Source organism: Lagopus muta, chromosome 15, assembly GCF_023343835.1.
Source record: "Lagopus muta isolate bLagMut1 chromosome 15, bLagMut1 primary, whole genome shotgun sequence".
NCBI classification, from domain to species: domain Eukaryota; kingdom Metazoa; phylum Chordata; class Aves; order Galliformes; family Phasianidae; genus Lagopus; species Lagopus muta.
In genome coordinates, this window is record NC_064447.1 from 15,209,016 (window position 1) to 15,227,768 (window position 18,753).

Genomic DNA, 18,753 nt, shown 5'->3' on the forward strand with positions numbered 1-18,753 from the left:
CAAAATGAGAAATTATCTGGTGGGTTGAAGTGCTAGTAGGTAGCGTCTCTTAGCATTTCCATAACTCATCTCGAGCATTTGATTACCACTCCCATAAATGCAGTTAACTGTCACCTCACCCAGAAAGGGAAATTAAATTGTTTCAAGTTCATTAACAGAATTTACATATTGCAATTAGGTTTACTAAGTTGTGTTAAGTTTATACTTGAGAATAAAGTACTTACACTCTATACCATAATGATATGAAAATGTATAGATGTACAAAAATTGCCTGCATTTTAAATAGAGGATATGAGAGTACATTATATTTGAGTAATTACAAACTCAGATTTTTTTCATTACACCTCCATTCTACATTTTATAGACTCATTTTTTACAATTAGCAAGTTCAGCTAGATCTAGAGGAAAGGGGGAAAGTGCAGCTTTGCTTGAAATAATTGTTAGCTGCTGCTTCCCTAATGTAATTTTTTTTTTTTTTTTTTTTAACTACCATTTTGAGCACTTCCTTTTATCAAAATCTGGTATGCTGCTTTGAAGATGGAAAAAGAAAAATCAGGAACTGCACCCACAGTGCTAAAAAAAAAAAAAAAAGTAAGCAAGCAAACAAAAAAAATTGGACTGAAGCTACAGGCAACCCTAGGACTACTGCCACTGCAGCTTTGCTATTATCTGTGATACCAGCAGAGTATTCCTGGGTTCTGGGCTGTAACTTATACCAGCAAAACTGTGATGGAGTTTCTGCAGGAAGGAAGGAAGGATTCTAGTTTTTTCCCCCAGTACAATTGCATTTACACAGCACCTTTCTGCGCGGTGCTCATCAGGATTGCAGCTATTTTCCCTGATTATTGGCCAAAGTTCATAGTATAGATATGGCTTCAATGTACAGCCATGATGTAAATTACAAAAACAAATGACAACAATGTAAATTAAGACCCTGTATGTCATTTAAATGAAAGTCTTGATATATGTAACAATTATTAAATGTTAAAGTGTGCAGCTGTACTAATTAATTTGCAACACAAAAATTACTTGTTTCTGTATCTTGCAAGAAGTAAAGGACACTAAATGGAGTGATGAGCACAGCCATCAGTTGATGAGCATAACCATTACCCATCTACCTGAAATCATTCTGGTTACCCTGGTCATCTTTGCAGACAGTTGGGAACTAATACACAAACACGTGATGGAACTGATTTCCTGAGACACTTGTTCTGGGAGTAAACTGTATTCTTAAACAGTAAGCAATTGATGATGGTATAATAGTGTTGTAAGAAAAATGGCTGCTCTAAAGAAGCTTGTCCGTGGAGATACTTGCTGATTGTGAACTTTATCCCCTTATACAAATGTTTTTCATGGCATAAAGGCCCAGCAAAGATTGCTCAATGAAGAATCTCTGGTTTAGACCAATTATGGTACCAGTCCATACAAACTTTTAATTATGAGAAATGTGTTTTTATAAGTGTTTATTAATGAATATTACTTAAGAAAAAAGATTGTTTCCATTGTCCCAAGTATTTGATTCTGTATTACTCTGGCCTTTTTGTTCTTAATGCAGAGTGTTTAAATGATGATGTTAAAGCAGATGAAATGTACTCCAGAAGACTGTCTTCTTCCTGAACTGAAACTTAAAGGCTCTTACTTATTCTGCTGTTTTTGTATGCCCTACAGAGGATTTGCTAAAGGAAAATATACCAACAAAACTGGAGTTACTACTGAAGATTTTATATTGTGTACCTGTTTATTTCCTTGTGTTTATTTTAACACACTACAACTGTAACAAAATCTTTCTTTTCCTCTGAAGAAATGCTAGAAAGTAGTCTAGTCTTAATATAAAATGGAAACTTATGTTAACAAAAGTGAAATCTGTTGTGCATATATGTAACTTCTAATAACAGGCTTTCATCAAAGTCTCAACTTCCAATGTAAACTGGATTTTTCTACATCTCACTTCAGTTAACTACAGAGATACAAAAAATTCTTCTGAATAAGAAAAGTAATAGATGATAGACAAACTTGGATGAAAAGAATGTACTTGAGACTGAGTTCTTGTCATTTGTTAAGCCTGTAGAACTGATAATAGGCAAAGGATTTTAACAAAAAAAACTGTACAGCCTGTGTCACGAAGACAGGTGCCTCTGTTCTCCTGAAACAGTAGTTCTTTAATAACTTGGCACGTAAGCACCCATCTAGCTGGCAGTTAATTAAATTATAGCTAGATGCTTACACAGAAGAACTCAATCTAAAGAACACTGAACTCCAGAAGTAGCAGGGGGATCCTCTTTTGAAGTCTCTTTAAGTGTACTTGTTCTTTTGTTGGTTTTTTTCCTTAATTTCTGTATTCTTTGTGCTGCTTTTGTTGCAAGAAGTATACTTTATCAAGTGAGATTTAGGAATTTTACATCTGCCATCTGATAAGTTGGAGGAATACAAGTCTGGTATTGGAACTTTTGGAATGCACAGTAGAAGAACCAATCTTAAACCTCAAAGATCTGTTAGCAGCAGAAATAATTGCTGCTTGTACATCACCTTTGCCAGGACAAAGTATAAAATTAGGGTGATATAGAAATACTGTCTTATTTAGCAACATTTAAGTAATAATGTGGAATGGCTGGCAAGTATGTAATTTTAAATCATCACATTTACATAAGTGTGACATGACTTAGAGAAAAATGCACACATTTGTAAGCAGAGACCTAAACTGACCACTACAGCAGAGCATGTTTGGTGTGCAGGGACAACGTGCAAAAGTAATATTTAATTTCCTTTAGAAATTGAATAACTGTGAATTTGCCAAACTAAAAGTGTGCCGTTCATAGTTTATACCCATTGCATGCAACTCATGTACTAAGCTGAAATTGTTCTTATCCAGGGATTAATTTATTTTTCCATGACAGCTCTGTGAACTATATTAAACACCTCTCAAGAGAAAATGGTCCTATTAAGTTGGTTAAACTGTATCTTCTGAAATTCAGTCACATCAAACTTCAAAAGTTGTGGGAAAAAATGTGTTTGGTTGACACTGAAATGTGAGAATTTTTAATTTGAGTCATTAATAATAGTAACTCAAAATAACAGTCCCTTTATCTTAATAATGCTGTACTGACTTAGTACAGTCAGGCTTCAAACACACTTCTTTCACCTCTTACAACAGCAGTCTAGCTTATTTTCAAAGAGTTACCTTTTCTGTTTTATTTTAACATCATACAAAAATATGTTGATGTTTTATTAAAACATCAGCTAAAAAAATTGCAAGGCCTGTGCAAAGATAGGAGAAAGGGTAATATAATTATCAGATTATAAAACACCACTGCCAGCATCACAGTACACATAAATCCTAGCAATGCTAAAAAGATTTTAATGTCTGCCTGATTATGTACTCTTCAAGAACTTCATACAACAACTACACAGCAACCATTTAAGGTACTTGTCCAAAAATCACACAATAGAAAGGTGCAACTTCCATTTTCAAGGATTTTTTTTCACTAGTATCAATCAGTAGATGACTTATCTACAGCAACTTACGTTAAGTCAAATAGTGTGCAATCTACTTCCCGTACGCCTGTGACATTACAAACCGTGAAGATGCAACTAAGCAATGCTAAAGCTGCTACCAAAGGTTGTCACCAATGCTGGAGAAGCCTCGAAGCCACTGTGAATACTACCAGCAGAGTGAAAACATTATTACGTAAAGGTGATTTTCCTGAGGAGGGTATTTTAATTCCTTTCTCTGTATACCAGCACGCTGAGCATGTAGAAAATTATGCTGATACGTGAAGAAAAAAAGCCACTAGGTGGCACAAGCATTTCACGGCTAAGCTGTTTCCAATTAGTACATTTCTAAACTGGAACAGAGATGCAGTAATTCTACTTTTACGGTTCACAGATAAGGAATAAGTGGTTTTATGTGTGATAATCAATGGTGGCCTCAGCTGTAGTGACAAAGAAATAGTGGAATTTGAGATGCTGAGGGGTGTGAAGAAGATGAGTAGCAGAGAACAGACCCTGGACTTTAGGAGGGAGATTTTGGCAACCAGGAGGTGGGGTCTCATTAGAGGCAGCTCTGAAAGGCAAAGGTGCTCAGAAAGGCTGGCAGCAGAGCTGTGAAGACAACCCCTGCAAATTGTAATGGAAGCACTCTCTCACACTGGAAAACAAGCAAATCTATCAAGAGATTGGCTTGGCTAAATAGGGACCTTATAGCTGCATTCCAGTGCAAAACGTCAGTAATACAGGTAAAACCAGATAAAACCAAGGACAGGCTGCAAAGAAGGAACCTAGAAACGTTGCTCGGGCATGTAGGCATTGCCACAGGAGAAAAGTTCACCTAGAATTGAGGGTATCTGGGGCCATCAAGGTCAACAGCTTCTAATGCTGTGAAAGGAAATTGAGGAAGGTTCCAAGGGCTGGAGAGCAGCAAGCGTTCCACCCACTCTCAAAGATATACCAGGAGAGCAATCTAAGAGCAACAGAGCAGTGGGGTCTGAAGTAAAGATTACGCTCCGTACTCCGTCTGAAGCAGCACACCACTCCTCCTCCGACCAGCAGCGGAAAGAACCTCCCCACACCCGCCCCGCCCCTACGCGACAGAAGGCCATTGCCTGCGGAAGGGGCGGGCAGGCCGCATCGTGCCCGGAAAGAAGCAGTGCGCAGGCGCGGCGACCGCACGTGTGCGGGTGGAGCCATGGCGAAGGGGCAGCAGAAGCTGGAGCGTGGGCAGGTGCTGAGGGGTGGCGGCTCCGCTCGGCTCCGCTCCGCTCGGCTCCGCTCCAGCTGTTATTGTTGTTGCAGGTGAGGAAGGCGGTGGAGGCCCTTCTGGCTTTCGCGAGAAGCAAGGCTAAGGGAGACGAGCTGCTCCTCAACGAGAACGAGAGCGTGCACCTCCTGGTGACGGTCTGGAAGATCCCACGCGTGGCTCAAGTAATCAAAATGTAAGAAACGTGCCTTTGGCTCGGAGGCTGCGGGAGTTCTCGTGTTCTTTGACTAGGGAAGGAGCGCTGTGCAGGTTGTGGGCTTGGAGAGTCGGAGCGCCGCGGCCCCATTGTGGCACCTCCCGGGCTGGCTCTGAGCGCTGCCCGCCTGCAGCAGTGTAGACCTAGTTCTGTAACGCGTTTTTTGCCTCCTTTCCATCTATGTTCTTATTGTAGACCGCTGCCCCACGGCATTCGAGCAGAAACAGCTGAGGTGTGCTTGTTCACAAAGGATGAACCAGATCTGTCTGCAGAACAGACAGAAAGTCTTTACAGGAAACTTCTAACCCAGAATGGAATCACGACTGTTAGCCAGGTAAGGGAGATTGATGATGCAGTGCAGTATCACTGTGTTTTTCTTGTACCAGTGAAAAGGGAAACTGCTACTTAATATTCTAAATTCAGTGGTTCCGGGTAAATCTCGCAGAAGATTTTTCTGAGTATTCAAACTGTTCGTTTTTCAAATTGCAGAATTTATTCAGAATCACTTAAAATTATATCTGTAGCATTCAGGTGTAATTGTTAGATAAATGTTGAGTTTTGGATTCGGTATAATTGTTAGATAAATGTTAAGTATTGGATTTGAACTTTTTTAGTTACAGTGCAGAATATTCAAGCCCTTTGCAGCTGGATTGAATCACTTATACAACTCACAATAAAACAGGAAAATATTTTCTATTGCTGTATTTATCTAAGTTTAGATGTTGCTGTGTGTTCTAGTTCTGTTTGGTGATACTGTGCAAGGGATCTGTGTTGTCTGATTCTTAAAATTGAAAACCAGTGTCTTTTTTTCTATTGATTTAACATTCTAAAACATGTATAACTGTTAGTTAAGACAAGTTAATTATGTGCAGTTATAAGAAGTACTCACTGCTGTGTTTGCTGTGTTTTCAACTACTTTTGTTGTAGGTCATCTCCTACAAAACTCTCAAAAAAGAGTATAAACCTTTTGAAGCAAAGCGTCGCCTCCTGAACAGATTTGATCTCTTTCTATCTGATGACCGAATCAGAAGGCTCTTGCCCTCCCATCTAGGAAAACACTTCTATGAAAAGAAAAAGTTGGTCCTAAAATTTTGTCTATCCGTTTTGAATTATGATTTTTTAAAGATTTGATTGTTCTACTGAAGGTTTGCTAGTTTGCTTGATGTTTTGTTTTGTTTTTTAACTCTTACTCCCTTCACTTTTTTTTTTTCTAGGGCACCTTTATCTGTAAACTTGAAAGCCAAAAATCTTGCTAAGGAGCTACAAAAGCATATTCAGGGTACTGTACTACCAGTTACCAACAAAGGGTGCTGTTAGTAAGTATGAACAGCTTAATACTGTGCATGAAGAGCTATTATACCTTAACTGTAGGAATTCTGAGTTATTTCACCCATTAACTTCAACAGTGGGTCAAGGGTGATCGTTCTAGGTATGGGTCTTTTTGAACCTTAAGTTGTATAAAGAGAATCATAATTCTATTTACTAAGAAGTCATAAAGTTGGGGTTTTTTTTCTGAATAGGTAAGGAATTTCTAGGCAAGTATCACTGACAAATAGCATGTATGGTCCTAAAAAATAATTACTGTTTAATTACCTAAAAACTCCTCCCAAAATATTGTACAAGAATTTTTTCATTTATAGTGCGTCTAAATGATCTAAACCTATCTCGGCAGTATAAGGCAGAATTGCATTTCATAATGTAGAAAACTCAGTATGTGCAACTGTTGTGACTTTTATGACAAAAGAATTCTTTAGTAGTCAGCCATCCTGTGTGAAGACCAAGATAGCTGCAGATAAGTGGGCTTTTTTCATTTTTGGGTATACTTAAGAACAAATAACTTAGTGTTTTTACTTGCCTACCTATAAATATTACTCTTTCCTACTTCCAGTACAACGCGTATAGGCCACACTGGAATGAAAGCTGATGAGATACTAGACAACATCATTGCAGCAGCTGAGGTGATTGCTAAGAAGTTACCAAAGGTACTGCGGATTCATTGCATCGAATTATGAACAACGTAGCTGAAGCCACGACAGTTCTTACATAATAGATGTTGTTTTGTGTTTGCAGAATTGGAAAAACGTGAAAGTTCTTCACCTCAAGACACTTAAATCAGTATCACTTCCAATTTTTACTGCACGAATATCCAACTTAGATGAGCTTGATAAAGAGCCGAATGTCGATAAAAAGCAAGGAGAGGTAACAATTTAAAAAAATGTAAAACTTTCCATAAAACTGTACTGGAGCCACTAGTTGTTTGGCTTCTTTTTATGCAGCATAAATCTAACTTGTTGGGTTTACAAATCTGATCAGTGGATTGAAAGCAAGTATGGCTACAAATGGGTGAGGCACTCCTGACTATGAGCACTTCCAATACACAGCAAGAAATCATTGAAACTCCCCCAGGAGGTTACAAACCAAGCTGGAAATAAGCTGGTTTCTAGTCAACTCAACTGAGATTACTTCTCAGAACTTTTGCTTGAATTCATATTTGTTTATTTATATTCACTTACTGAAACTGCATTCATTAACATATACATGGATTTAGACCGTGTCGATTGTGGCATGTGAATAATTCCCACTCTTAGATATTTGTATCTTATTTTGCAGAGGGTTGGTGGGGAGAACTTCATCTACATTAAAAAGTAAAAACAGCTATCCCTTTATTTTGTGTTCTGTCTGTTACATCTGTTTCTAAAACAAATTGGTAGCACATACATACATCTTGAAAACTTTAATCTTTACAGTTGCATCATTTATTTATGAGTTTCCCCTATGCTGAAAGTAACACATCTTTTTTTCATATTTTACTTACGGTTGACCAGCCCAGTTCAATTGAAAAACATTTCAATTTGTTGCTAGACTTCGTTACTTTTAGTCATATGAAAACAATTGTTTTATGTTTAGAAATGTTGTGGGGATTTCTCTGAATTGTACTTTAAATTAATTCTAGAAGGAAAAGAAAAAGAAACCAAAGAAGGCAGCTAAAAAGATGAATTCAAGACACAGTACAGTGACAACTAAAAATAAGGGTGCTGCTGCTACCCAAGAGCTTGCGATAAAGGAAAAAGTAGTCCAAGAACCAGAGAAACATGCTGATGATGAAGAAATTCCACAACTGGTGCCTATGCAAATAAACGGCCTAGCTCAGCTAAAGGTAATTGTGAGTTTATTATTAAACACTCCAATTAAAACTAAATATTTTAAACCATGTAAATAATTTTTCACCATACTTTTTTAACATACTTCAAATGAACTATATTTTCTTAAAAAAATAACATGAAAGTGAGAGCTCAGTTAATGGGAGGGATGCTTTGTTTGGTTTTATTTCCTCCTGTAAAGAAAGCCAGTGTTTGTCTCTTTCTGTCTTTTCCTGAATAGCAGCCATTTTGCTTATCTAACAGGTCTGAAGTCAGAAGGAATATTAAAAATGATAGGAGCCTGATCCTTTAAAAAACTAAATAATTTATTTGATTAATTCAAAATTTCTTGTAAAAAAAATAATAATAATTTATTGTCACCTACCTCTAGTGAAGAACTTGAAAAACAAATAACACCTACTCTAGAGTAGTTATGTGCAACATTAATGATCACATAATATGCACTGAGAGCAGCTTGCAGTGAAACTGTACATATTTACTGCTGTCGATATTGGAGGTAATGAGGACTGCATCGCTAACATACTTGCAAAACAGCCAAACTTGCATTACTTGTGCCTAAGAAATACCCAGTGGAAAGACAATGGATGAATAAAACTGTAAGGCTTCTAAATTCAACTCAGTTAAATTATATTTGTGATTGGAGCATAGCCTTAATAGGTATCTGTTCAGAGATGTCTGAACGGATGTCTGTGCTACTGTGATTATGTACAGCCCAACATAAAAATAAAAAAAAAAAATCTGTTTCCTTCAAGCTGCTGTCATGCAGCTGGCCTACATCAGTTCATGTGATGCAATTGCCAGAGCCCTGGGATGCTTACAGCTGAAGCTGAGTTGGATGAATTGTTGTGAAAGCAGCTCTCTTTCATGAGGGTCGTTTGGGAATATCTCTAGGGAATACTATGCCTGATCCACACACAAAGCACAGTCACTCGGTGATATGGCTGGATTTTGAATAAGAGCTGTGCCTATCAAATCTAAGCCCTGACATGCAGCAAGCTTACCGTGATTTCAGCTCTGCCAGCAGAGTACTGACTTAGTTAGCCAAGAGGGTGAACATCCTTGTATCTGTTCCATCCATTTGCTTTGTAACTATTTTTATATTTTATGGTTTTTTTTATAAACACAGATCTAATTCTGTGTTTTGCCTTCTACTTATGGCAAGGTATGTGAGTAAATGGCTGCGGGGTGACCTCATTGCAGCCTTTCAGTACCTAAAGGGAGCCTACAAAGAGGAGGGGAATCAACTCTTTGAAAGCATCGATAACTGCAGGACAAGGGGAAATGGTTTTGAGGGAGGGAAGATTTCGGTTGCATGTCAGGGAGAGTGGTGAGGTGCTGGAACAGCTGCCCAGAGAGGTTGTGGATGCCCTGTCCCTGGAGGTGTTCAAGGCCATGTTGGATGGGGCCCTGGGCAGCCTGGTCTATTATTAAATGTGGAGGTTGGTTGCCCTGTATGTGGCAAGGAGGTTGGAGATTCATGATCCTTGAGGTCCCTTCCAACCCTGGCCATTCTGTGATTCTGTAAATCATTTGGGCTAAGGAGTTGTGTAATTGATAGAAAGCATTTGTTCCTTATAATGGCTCTTTTAAATCTCTTCAATAACAGTAAAAATGTTTGTTATTTGAAAACGTAATGTTGCTTGGTTGTTTGCTTTTTTTTTTTTTTTTCTCCCTGTATGTCTTAATTACAGAAAGAGGAACCAAGTCCAGAAAGAAGTGTCAATCTGGTCAATAAAACAAAAGCAACCCTTGGTAAGCGAAAGAAACAATTTCTTGCTCCAGAAACTTTGAAACAGAAAGTTACAGAAGAGCGGGCAGACTTGCAGATGTCACCAAAACAAAAAAAAACCATGCAGATCAGCACGGAAAAGGAAGAAATAAAACAGCTGGATAAGACTCCTAAAAAGCCTGAAGCAAAGTCTTTTGCTACACACAAAGCTGGCAAACTAGTACAGTCAGCCAAGAAATCTTCCAAAACACCCAAGCAAGCAGCCAAGAAAGTGTGCAGACCACAGTTGTCGTGAATGTTGCCTATCTACTGTAACGTTTTATGTAGTTGTTCAATGCTGTCTTTTCATGAATATAAAGTAACATGCCTTCTTAAGAAAAGCTGACCCTAGGAGCTTTTTCTCACTGGCTTAATGATTAATTTGTAGTTCTTTCTAATGGAAGAATAAACACATTATTTTAATTAGCTGTATTTGTTACCTTACATCTTTTCCATCTTTAAAAAAAAAAAAAAATGCAGCTGTATCTTTCAATTTAAATCTTTTGGTTTCTAAAGCTTGTTGCATTTGAGCAACATTATTTTGGAAGGATGTCGAGCTGTATGCTTAAGTTCAGCTGCAGAACAGCTCAAAGTTATATTTTTGTTCTTACTGCACAGCCACAGTTTATGAGCTTTTTCCTCCCACCTGACTTCCACATTCTCTGTATGTTTTAGAGTTCATGCACAGGGATTTCCTTCTTCACTAAACTTCACGTTCATGTAGCAGATGTCAGTGCTTGTGACTTTCGTTAATATGGTCTTACCTGTTTAAACTACAAACATGAATTTCTTAAAATACTGTATCTTCTTTAAACCTTCTGGCTTGTCTCTCTTTACTATTTCCTACCAGTTTACAATCTTTCTTAGAATTCCTATATTCTGTTCAAGTGTTCTGTTCTACTTGGGTTTCTTCTATGCTGTTCTTCACATTTAAGAAGACAAACCTGTTTCTTTTCCCTAAACTTCATACAACAAGGATGTACTTGACTTGAAAGATCATCTTTGTTGTCACCACTGTATTTCCTTGCATTGCTTATATTCACTTTTCAAAGCTTAAAATCACTGAGGTAATTTCTAATATATTTGTGCATCAAGGGGAACAGAACTCTGGTCAATTTTAAGTTTCTAGACAGCACAGTAGTGAAGTAATGGTAAACTGATTTGTTTCAATTTTTTCCATTTAAAATATGTTTTGGGCGTTATCTGTATATCTATAAAATATATTGCAAGGGCATTTGCATTTATTGTTTCTATAACTATATATATGGTAGACTTCAGTTCTTAGTCTTTTCGTTTCACCTTGTGGCTACTTGCTAGCTGTTAAATGGAGTATTAACTTTGCTTCGAGGACGTTAGACTGAAATTGAACCCCTGTTTAGGGAAATGCATTCTGTATCAGACTGCTATCTGTTGGTTGGGACAAAAAATAGTGTTCTTATATATATAATTGTAGTTCCTTCTTTAATCAACTGTTCTGTTAAGAATCTGTTAGGAAAACTTTTTTTTTTTTTTTTCCAGGGAAAATGGCAAAAATAACAAATACTTATTCATTGAAAGTTCTAGACTTCAATAATCAATTACATTGTTAAAAATATATGAAATTTGAAGAGCAGAGAGTATACTCAGTTTGTTCTTTGTAGTACAAATTTTTGTATACATTTTTCACTTTCTAAAAGGAATTAAAGCTGGTGTAGTGGTAGCAGTGTATTGTTGCTTGTTAACAGGTACATGCTTTCACCTAAGACAGAGACTTAGGTACACTTTTTAGAACTCATTCACTATAAATGTATATATTTCTGTAGTACTGTTGTATGGGAACTACTGAGTCACGGCCTGAACCTCTGATTGATCACCTGAGGTGAGCCATGAGTCAGCCAGAGGAGCACAGGTGAATGCAATTCACCTGTGCTGCCGGAAGGGGTGGAGCCAGGCTACCAGTGGGGAAGGATCTCACCAGATTCCTCCTGGTGTTTTGTGGTGAGCCCAGCATAAGGGTAAGCCTTTCATTTATTCTCTCTTGTTATCATAGTCCACTTCGCCTAACTCTCTTGTTTATTTTGTGATTGTAACATCTTGATATCCATTGATTATACAACTGTAGTAACTCTATTACATTTTTTGTCTCATTTACTTTGGATTGTACTTCAATATGGTGTATTTTGTTTGATGTTGCAAGAAATAACAACTGAGGCCTAGTAAACAGTAACTAGTTTAATCTTTTTTTTCCTTTTGATTTCAGCTTGTCTTTCTACGGGTACCTTTTATTGAATACTGTTGGTAACACAGGCAATGATAAGTGAACAAACTGCTATGATTGAAACAGAGAGTCTGGTCTTACTACAGTAAGCCAATTGCAGTCTTCATCACTGTTATCCTCAGTGGCATCATTGCAACAAAGATGTAGAAGCTTCTCATGCTCTTAAGTGTGTGTCTTTCCCCTGGTCTGGTATTTGTGCTTACTAGTGGCTGCACACTATTAAGCAAGTGTTAGAAAAGCCTCCTGGGAGCATGTGCAGGAAAGCCTACACTTGCATGCAGTTATTGTGCTGTAGTGTTAGAAGGTGGAAAGATGTGTACCAGATCCTTCACTCTCACTAGGTGACCTACAACACAGCGTTGCACCTTTTACAAACCAGTTTCATCTCTGTACTTGCATTCACTACTTGTTGCCTGCTTGTTACTCTGAAGCTATGTTCTGACTGCTCCTTCTAAGCCAATCTCCTCAAATGTGCACTCTATGTGGCTTTGTCACATTTTATAACTGTTGTGAATATCCTATCCCCTATAGGCTGCTAAATCACTCACACAGGGCTGTCTGGAATGGTACAGCTACCTCCCAACAGCCTCCTTTGGGGCATGTCCATTCTGGGTAGAGGTGCTGGCACGTTTGGCTAACCAAGGCAAAACCCTTCACATCGGGTCGCATCTTGGTGCTGCCCATGCTCACCTGCACCAGGAAACGACAGCAATCAGGAAAGGTTCAACTCCAAGACGCTTACAGCTGCTACCGACCATCTTCTCCAATGCCTGCACCAGCTATTCTGCCATTAAACGAAGCGATGCTCGGGAGACCTCGCAACGGAGGTCCTTGGCAGGTGAGGGGCAGCGGCCTGAACGGGCGGAAGCCCGATTTAGGCAAAGGGCCTCCGCGAACGTGGGGCCAGCACTGTGCTGAGCGGTCAGTACCGGGGAGAAACGCCCGGCGTCTGCAGCGCCCTCGCCTCAGCGGCGGCGGGGCGCGACGCAGGCGGTTCAGGGAGGGGCGTGGCCCCGCGAACACAGGTGAGGCCGGAGGGGGCGCGGCCTCGGCTTCCCCTTCAGGTGCGAGCGGCTCGAGGCGGCGGCGCCGTCGCTCTTCCACCATGGCAGCCCCCGGAGGTCTGGGCCGCTGCGTGGCCGCCTTCTGGCTGGCGCTGGCCTTCGACGCGGTGGGTTTGGCGGTGCTGCTGGCCGGGGTGTTCGCCGACGTGTTCTTCGCCGACTTACTAATCTACGCGGGCGGTATCGGCATCTTCCTCAGCCTCATCTGGTGGGTGTTCTGGTACGCGGGCAACCTAGAGGTGTCGCCAGAGGAGCTGCGCGACGACGTGGGGCTGGCACCGCCCAAGGGCCGTGGGGATAGCGTACTGCGGGGTTTGGTGCACAGCTTCAGCCTCCGCTTCTCTTCAGTTCTCGGCACCGCGTCTCCTTCCCGCCGCGCCGCCGACCTGGAGCTGCAGCGCCCCCGCGGCCCGCCGCGCCGCCCCGCCGACGGCAACAGGTGGGGGGGGGGGGGGGGGGGGGGCGGTGCGGGAGGCCGGGCCGGGGCGTGTCCTGCTTGGGGCGGGCACGGCCGGAGAGAGCCGTGCAATAAAGCTGGCTTGGGTGGAAATCGGTCATTTGTGTCTGGGGACGCAGGAAATCTTCTCGCCTCATGCTAAACTTATGGAAAGTAACAATAATGAAAACTTGTTATGCCAATCTCCATTGGTCCGTTAGGGAAAAAAAAAAAAAAAGGAAAAGTTGATTCTAGCAATAAGAGAAATTGAAAAAGTGTCCTGAAATTGCTTATGCACAGAATCAAAGAATTGTAGGGGTTGGAAGGGACCTCTAGAGATCATTGAGTCCAACTCCCCTGCAAAGCAGGCTCCCTACAGCAGGCTAAGATGTCTCAAAATCAAACAGACCGGCACAAAGGACATCCGTGAGCCTATAGGTCCCTCTGAGATGCATCACAGAGTCTTGAGGGAATTGGCTGATGTAGTTGCCAAGCCGTTCTCAGTGATATTTGAGAAGCTGTAACAATCAGGTGAAGACCCTGATGACTGGAAAAAAGGCAGTGTCACACCTGTTTTTAAAAAGGGTAAAAAGAATAACCCTGGGAACTACTGACCTGTCAGTCTCATCTCTGTGCTAGGAAAGATCATGGAGCAGATCCTATGCTGTGGTGATAGAACGGGGGGAAATGGCTTGAAGCTTAAAGATGGTAGATTTATGTTGGCTGTAAGGAAAAAGACTTTTTTTCTTACAGGAAAGTAGGATGGTGAGGCACTGGAACAGGTTGTCCAGTGTTGTGGTTGATGCCCCAGACTTTCAAGGTGAGGGTGGATCAGTGGGTGGGCAACTTGATCAAACTGCGCATTGCAGCTTGAGCCTTGTTCATTGCAGGGGAGTTGGATGAGATGACCCTTAAAGGTCCCTTTCCAACTCTAAGGATTCTATAAAGTAAATCTGCATTCATGCGTGAGCATGAAGAATTTGGCATGTTGACCTTGGAAGATCTGTCATATGGCAGGGTACCAAGGCTGCAGTCTTGAACCGATCCTGACTGCTGCTGAACTGCTGACAACAACTTGAAATGCGAGGTAACAAATAACCATAAAGCACTAGCACCCACTAGAACTCCTGTGAGGAAGGAAGCTCATGTTCTACCAACACAAAATACTCCTTTTATTGTGAACAGAAAAAAACATTGAAATGCCAGCTGGTGTGCATCTTGGAGGCAGAGTTGCAACAGATAGTTCAAAACTCATAAAGAATTCATAGCTTAGCTACTTGTCACTGTGAACCTCAATCATCTGAAGAATATGGCTACTATTGAGTCTGCAGAAGCAATGTCAGAATCCAGCTTCAAGCATCATTTGAAGAATCACTGAAGCCTTGAAAACATTCCTGGTCTGTTTGTACGCATATCACATTTACTTAAGAATGAAAGTATGGAGGGGAAAGAAGTCAAATTGCTATACTTAATATACTGGCCATTACAAAAGCTTCCTGATTAATTAACTTGGAATTACATGTATAAAGAAGTCTGGACGTTAAGGGGAAGTGCAGTGAATTGCTGTTGCTTGAGTAAGGAAGCTTGTTCTTTATAGAAACTCATTTAAGCATTTTTTGTCACTTGGTTCTTGTGATTATTAGGTTTGCTGTGTTGTTTTGTTTTTTTTCTTGTTCAAGGTAAGCAAAATATGCTGTTTCTAAAAGATATGTAGTAGAAATGGGTGAGAAATCTCAAGGTATGAAGTGAGTTATATTGAATAATGAGTAGGGTTCTTGAGTCTGAAAGGAGAAGCAGAGAATAAAATATACAAGTCCATCTGCACAGTCATAAATGGTACCAAAATGTGCATAAGGAACAATTATTTATTACCCCTCCAATTACAAAGAATGTATCAAAGAGTTGTTGCATGTTTGACATAGTGTAAAGTAACAGATAAAAATTTACAAACTCAAAAAGCTGCAAGGAGAACAGAAGTGACATGAAGATGTTATGTTCCATCTGGACAAAACCTGGGGCAGTAATTGGAATTTGAGATAATATCTTGAGGAGATAATGTTTGCATTCTATGATCTTATGCTTTTAATATCCGTACTTGGTCACTGTTGGAGATGAGCTGTTGATATTTTTTGTTTGTTTTTGTTTTTGTTTTTTTATTTTGTATTTTTTCATGTGTGGGATCCAACTGGCTGTTAAACATGCAGAAAAGTACTTTTAAGACTGATTTCAAGGTATGATTTAGAGTTTTATATGGCTGTTTTAAGACTACTTTGGAGTAACCATTTCTTAATGTATTATTTTCAGGATCTGCTGAAGACAAGCCTGTTGAAGTTATTGCCTCTAAAAGAGGTGAAACTGCTACAATTCATGGAAGGAGAAATCTATATTCCATGCAGTAACATTCTTTCATATGGAATAATTTCTGCAATCACAGTGGACTTTATATGAAGTGGATGCATAGACCTATATCTCTGCCAAATGCACCTATTTCAGCGTTGGATTGGATCACATCTGGTTGTTATTTGTTTTTTTGTTTGTTTGTTTCATCATTTCAAAACTTAAAATTGACTTTCCAAGAAGCGAGAACTAAAAAGGAAACCAACCCAATCCACAGAAGAAATAACTGCAGCATGTTATACATAATTACCTTTCATAATGACCCAGGAATGTTTGGATAAAAAGCTCTTGCACAGTGAAAAGCTTTTGCACTGTTTTTCTAAGGTCTGGAAGTTAAACTCACTGTGAATTTTATATGATGTCAGTGCAATACTTTTATTTGTAAGGGTGCTTTTAAAATACCTGTGTAAAACTACTGGTGCAGTTATGAATGCAGAAGTTGTTAATAGTGTAAATACAAGATTTACAGTGACTCCTATGAAGTTTCATCATTATTTGGGAATAGCTTGGAATTTGAGGTTTTATAAGTACGCAAGTAAAAATAGTGATGTTGGCATTCCAATTCTTTCTTCATAGTTACATGTAATGTAATATGATAAGAGGAGGCTTTTGAATTCAGTTATGATACAATAACTTTTTCTAACGCTGAAGCATTAAAAGAACTGTAGACTAAAAAGCACTCTGATGCTTTACAAAATTCTACCAAATTTATATGTAGATGCAATTGAAATTAGAAGAAGCCTGTATAAAAGATTAATATTAAAGTTAATGATACCTAAAACTCATGTATGTGATAAATTTTTGTGTTCCTCTGTTTCTTCAGTAACACAAAGAGTTTGAGACCACCATTGGCACTTATGGTAGGCCTTGCGCTTTTAATGCATGATTGTTTTTATGCTGTACCTTACTGAATACAAGAGGTGGATTTAACAAGAGTTTTTACTCAGAATACTGTGGCTGCATTTCCTCGTGAGCCCATTAAATATCTTTAAATGCTCTCTTGAAAATTACTGGACTAACTTCTACATGCATTCTATTTCTTTAAATATTTTCCAAATGCTCTCAGTCTTTTGTAAGACTGACACATAGACACTAGATGTGGGAATCTATAATTTCTTTACTAAAAGCAGATGTTAGGAGTTAGAGCTGTATCCTCCTTTTAGAGAACTGCAGTGTGACACCACTATTTTTATTACAGTGGTCTGATTAAAAAACAAACAAAACCCACCTCCCTAAAACCTACATGTTATGATTTCAATGTCTTTTCCAAGGCAATTTTTCATTTCTCTGTGCTGAAAAGTTATTTTTCCTGACTTACCTGTAGCTTCAATTGTTAAACTAAGTTTTGAGACGTAAAATGTCTAGTGAGTAGAGTAGCAGTTATAAATTAACCCAAAATTTGTGCAGCCATTTGTGTACTAGCTCTGATGACAGTTTTCTCTAATGTAGTGTTGCAGTTATAAATATCAAAGGAAACTGAGTAGGGCTTTAAATTTACTGCACGTTACGATTGATCTTCTATCCAGTATCAGATACTTAGTGATTGTGATGGATGGTTGTTAGAATGTCATTTGGCTGCAGAGGGTGTTGCTCTAATTATATGAGATTCAAATGTTTACAATTATTAATAGTATGTACAATTTAATTTTAAATATAGGAGCTGGCACATAAAAAAAAATAAAAATTATGTGTTCTTCATAGAGGAGTACCATGATGTTACTAATGATGTATATCTAAACAAGGAGGTAAAAAGTACTTGCTGTGGAGCAGTGGCATTATAAGCTATGATTTGAGTTTGTTGGGATTTTTTTGTTTGTTTGTTTTTATTTTTTAATATCAAATAGTTACTCTGTCATGCAGCCTATTGTTTGCATTCTGCATAACAAAGATTAATACTAAATAGAAGCTGGCAACTTGATTGTTAGCAGTTAAACATTAACAGATGTTTAGTGTTATCTTAATTTCCTGGTGTCCTTGTCAGTTGTAGCTCAATGCAGCACAAAGTCCATGCAAGGAACATTTACACTGTTGATTGCAAAGAACTTGCACACACATAGGAGTGTGTGTAATTGCATGCTTTACACAGCTTTATGTCTAGATTCCCTCAGACCTAAAGGCCAGTCTCTGGCTGTTCAAATACAGCCAAGGTTTCCTGTAACTAAGTTTCAGCTTCTTGTTGCTTATACACCAGTCTTTTGTAGCTGGCTAAGCCTTAATGCTAGCTTAAAAGAATACTTCCTGATGTGACTACTAAAGGATCATGTAACCCTCTAATGTATGAGCACACAGCAGGGTTAAATGCTTGCTGTTAGGCTCTTTAGATATGTGCTATATGCATGGCTTATTTTCCTTCAATAGGAACATCTTATCCATGGAGAAACTAAATGAAAGTTACTAACGAATTTTCTAACAATCTCTGATGGGACTGATGGGTTTTCTAGGGAGGAAAATTGTTGAGGATGAGCTACTTGTTACAGAGGTGGCCAACCCAGAGGATCAGCGGATGCTACAGCTGGAGAAGGGCTGAGATTAGTCATTTTGTTGCTGTAGCTAGTCTGTGTGAGCTACGGAACAGTGAAGTGTTTGGCTGAATTGATGAAGGTTGAGAGCACTCTGAACATTATAAACTATAAAGGAATATATGTATTTTCATTTGTACTTTTCCAGGGTGTTCTGTGAAAGTTAATCAACGTTTTCATCTTTTTTAGTTCCTTTTGAATT

General features: G+C 39.1%; 2 protein-coding genes across 3 annotated transcripts; both read left to right on the top strand.

Annotated features, from left to right (window-relative positions):
• Positions 1-4,599: 4,599 nt before the first annotated feature.
• Positions 4,600-11,392, top strand: RSL1D1 (ribosomal L1 domain containing 1). Of its 2 annotated transcripts, none has more exons than XM_048961926.1 (9): positions 4,600-4,717; positions 4,789-4,928; positions 5,145-5,283; positions 5,877-6,025; positions 6,164-6,265; positions 6,838-6,931; positions 7,020-7,148; positions 7,903-8,106; positions 9,802-11,392. In XM_048961926.1, the coding sequence occupies exons 1-9, from the start codon at positions 4,682-4,684 to the stop codon at positions 10,132-10,134; spliced, it is 1,326 nt and encodes a 441-aa protein (XP_048817883.1). In that variant the 5' UTR covers positions 4,600-4,681; the 3' UTR covers positions 10,135-11,392. The 2 variants fall into 2 exon arrangements, with proteins under 2 accessions (XP_048817883.1, XP_048817884.1); XM_048961927.1 differs by having other exon boundaries at positions 7,906-8,106.
• A 1,587-nt stretch (positions 11,393-12,979) lies between these two features.
• On the top strand, positions 12,980-18,061 carry LOC125700780 (transmembrane protein 238-like). Its single transcript, XM_048961928.1, has 2 exons — positions 12,980-13,638; positions 15,940-18,061. Exons 1-2 carry the CDS (start codon positions 13,241-13,243, stop codon positions 15,947-15,949), a joined length of 408 nt encoding a protein of 135 aa, XP_048817885.1. The 5' UTR covers positions 12,980-13,240; the 3' UTR covers positions 15,950-18,061.
• Positions 18,062-18,753: the final 692 nt, after the last annotated feature.

What these genes read in the sequence shown, in the direction of transcription:
- LOC125700780 (XM_048961928.1), top strand. Translation starts at nt 13,241, where the DNA reads ATGGCAGCCCCCGGAGGTCTGGGCCGCTGCGTGGCCGCCTTCTGGCTG.
- RSL1D1 (XM_048961926.1), top strand. Translation starts at nt 4,682, where the DNA reads ATGGCGAAGGGGCAGCAGAAGCTGGAGCGTGGGCAG. An exon ending in ACCAACAAAGGGTGCTGTTA is followed by an intron (nt 6,266 to 6,837) that starts GTAAGTATGAAC and finishes TCCTACTTCCAG; the next exon opens with TACAACGCGTATAGGCCACA. An exon ending in TTGCTAAGAAGTTACCAAAG is followed by an intron (nt 6,932 to 7,019) that starts GTACTGCGGATT and finishes TTGTGTTTGCAG; the next exon opens with AATTGGAAAAACGTGAAAGT.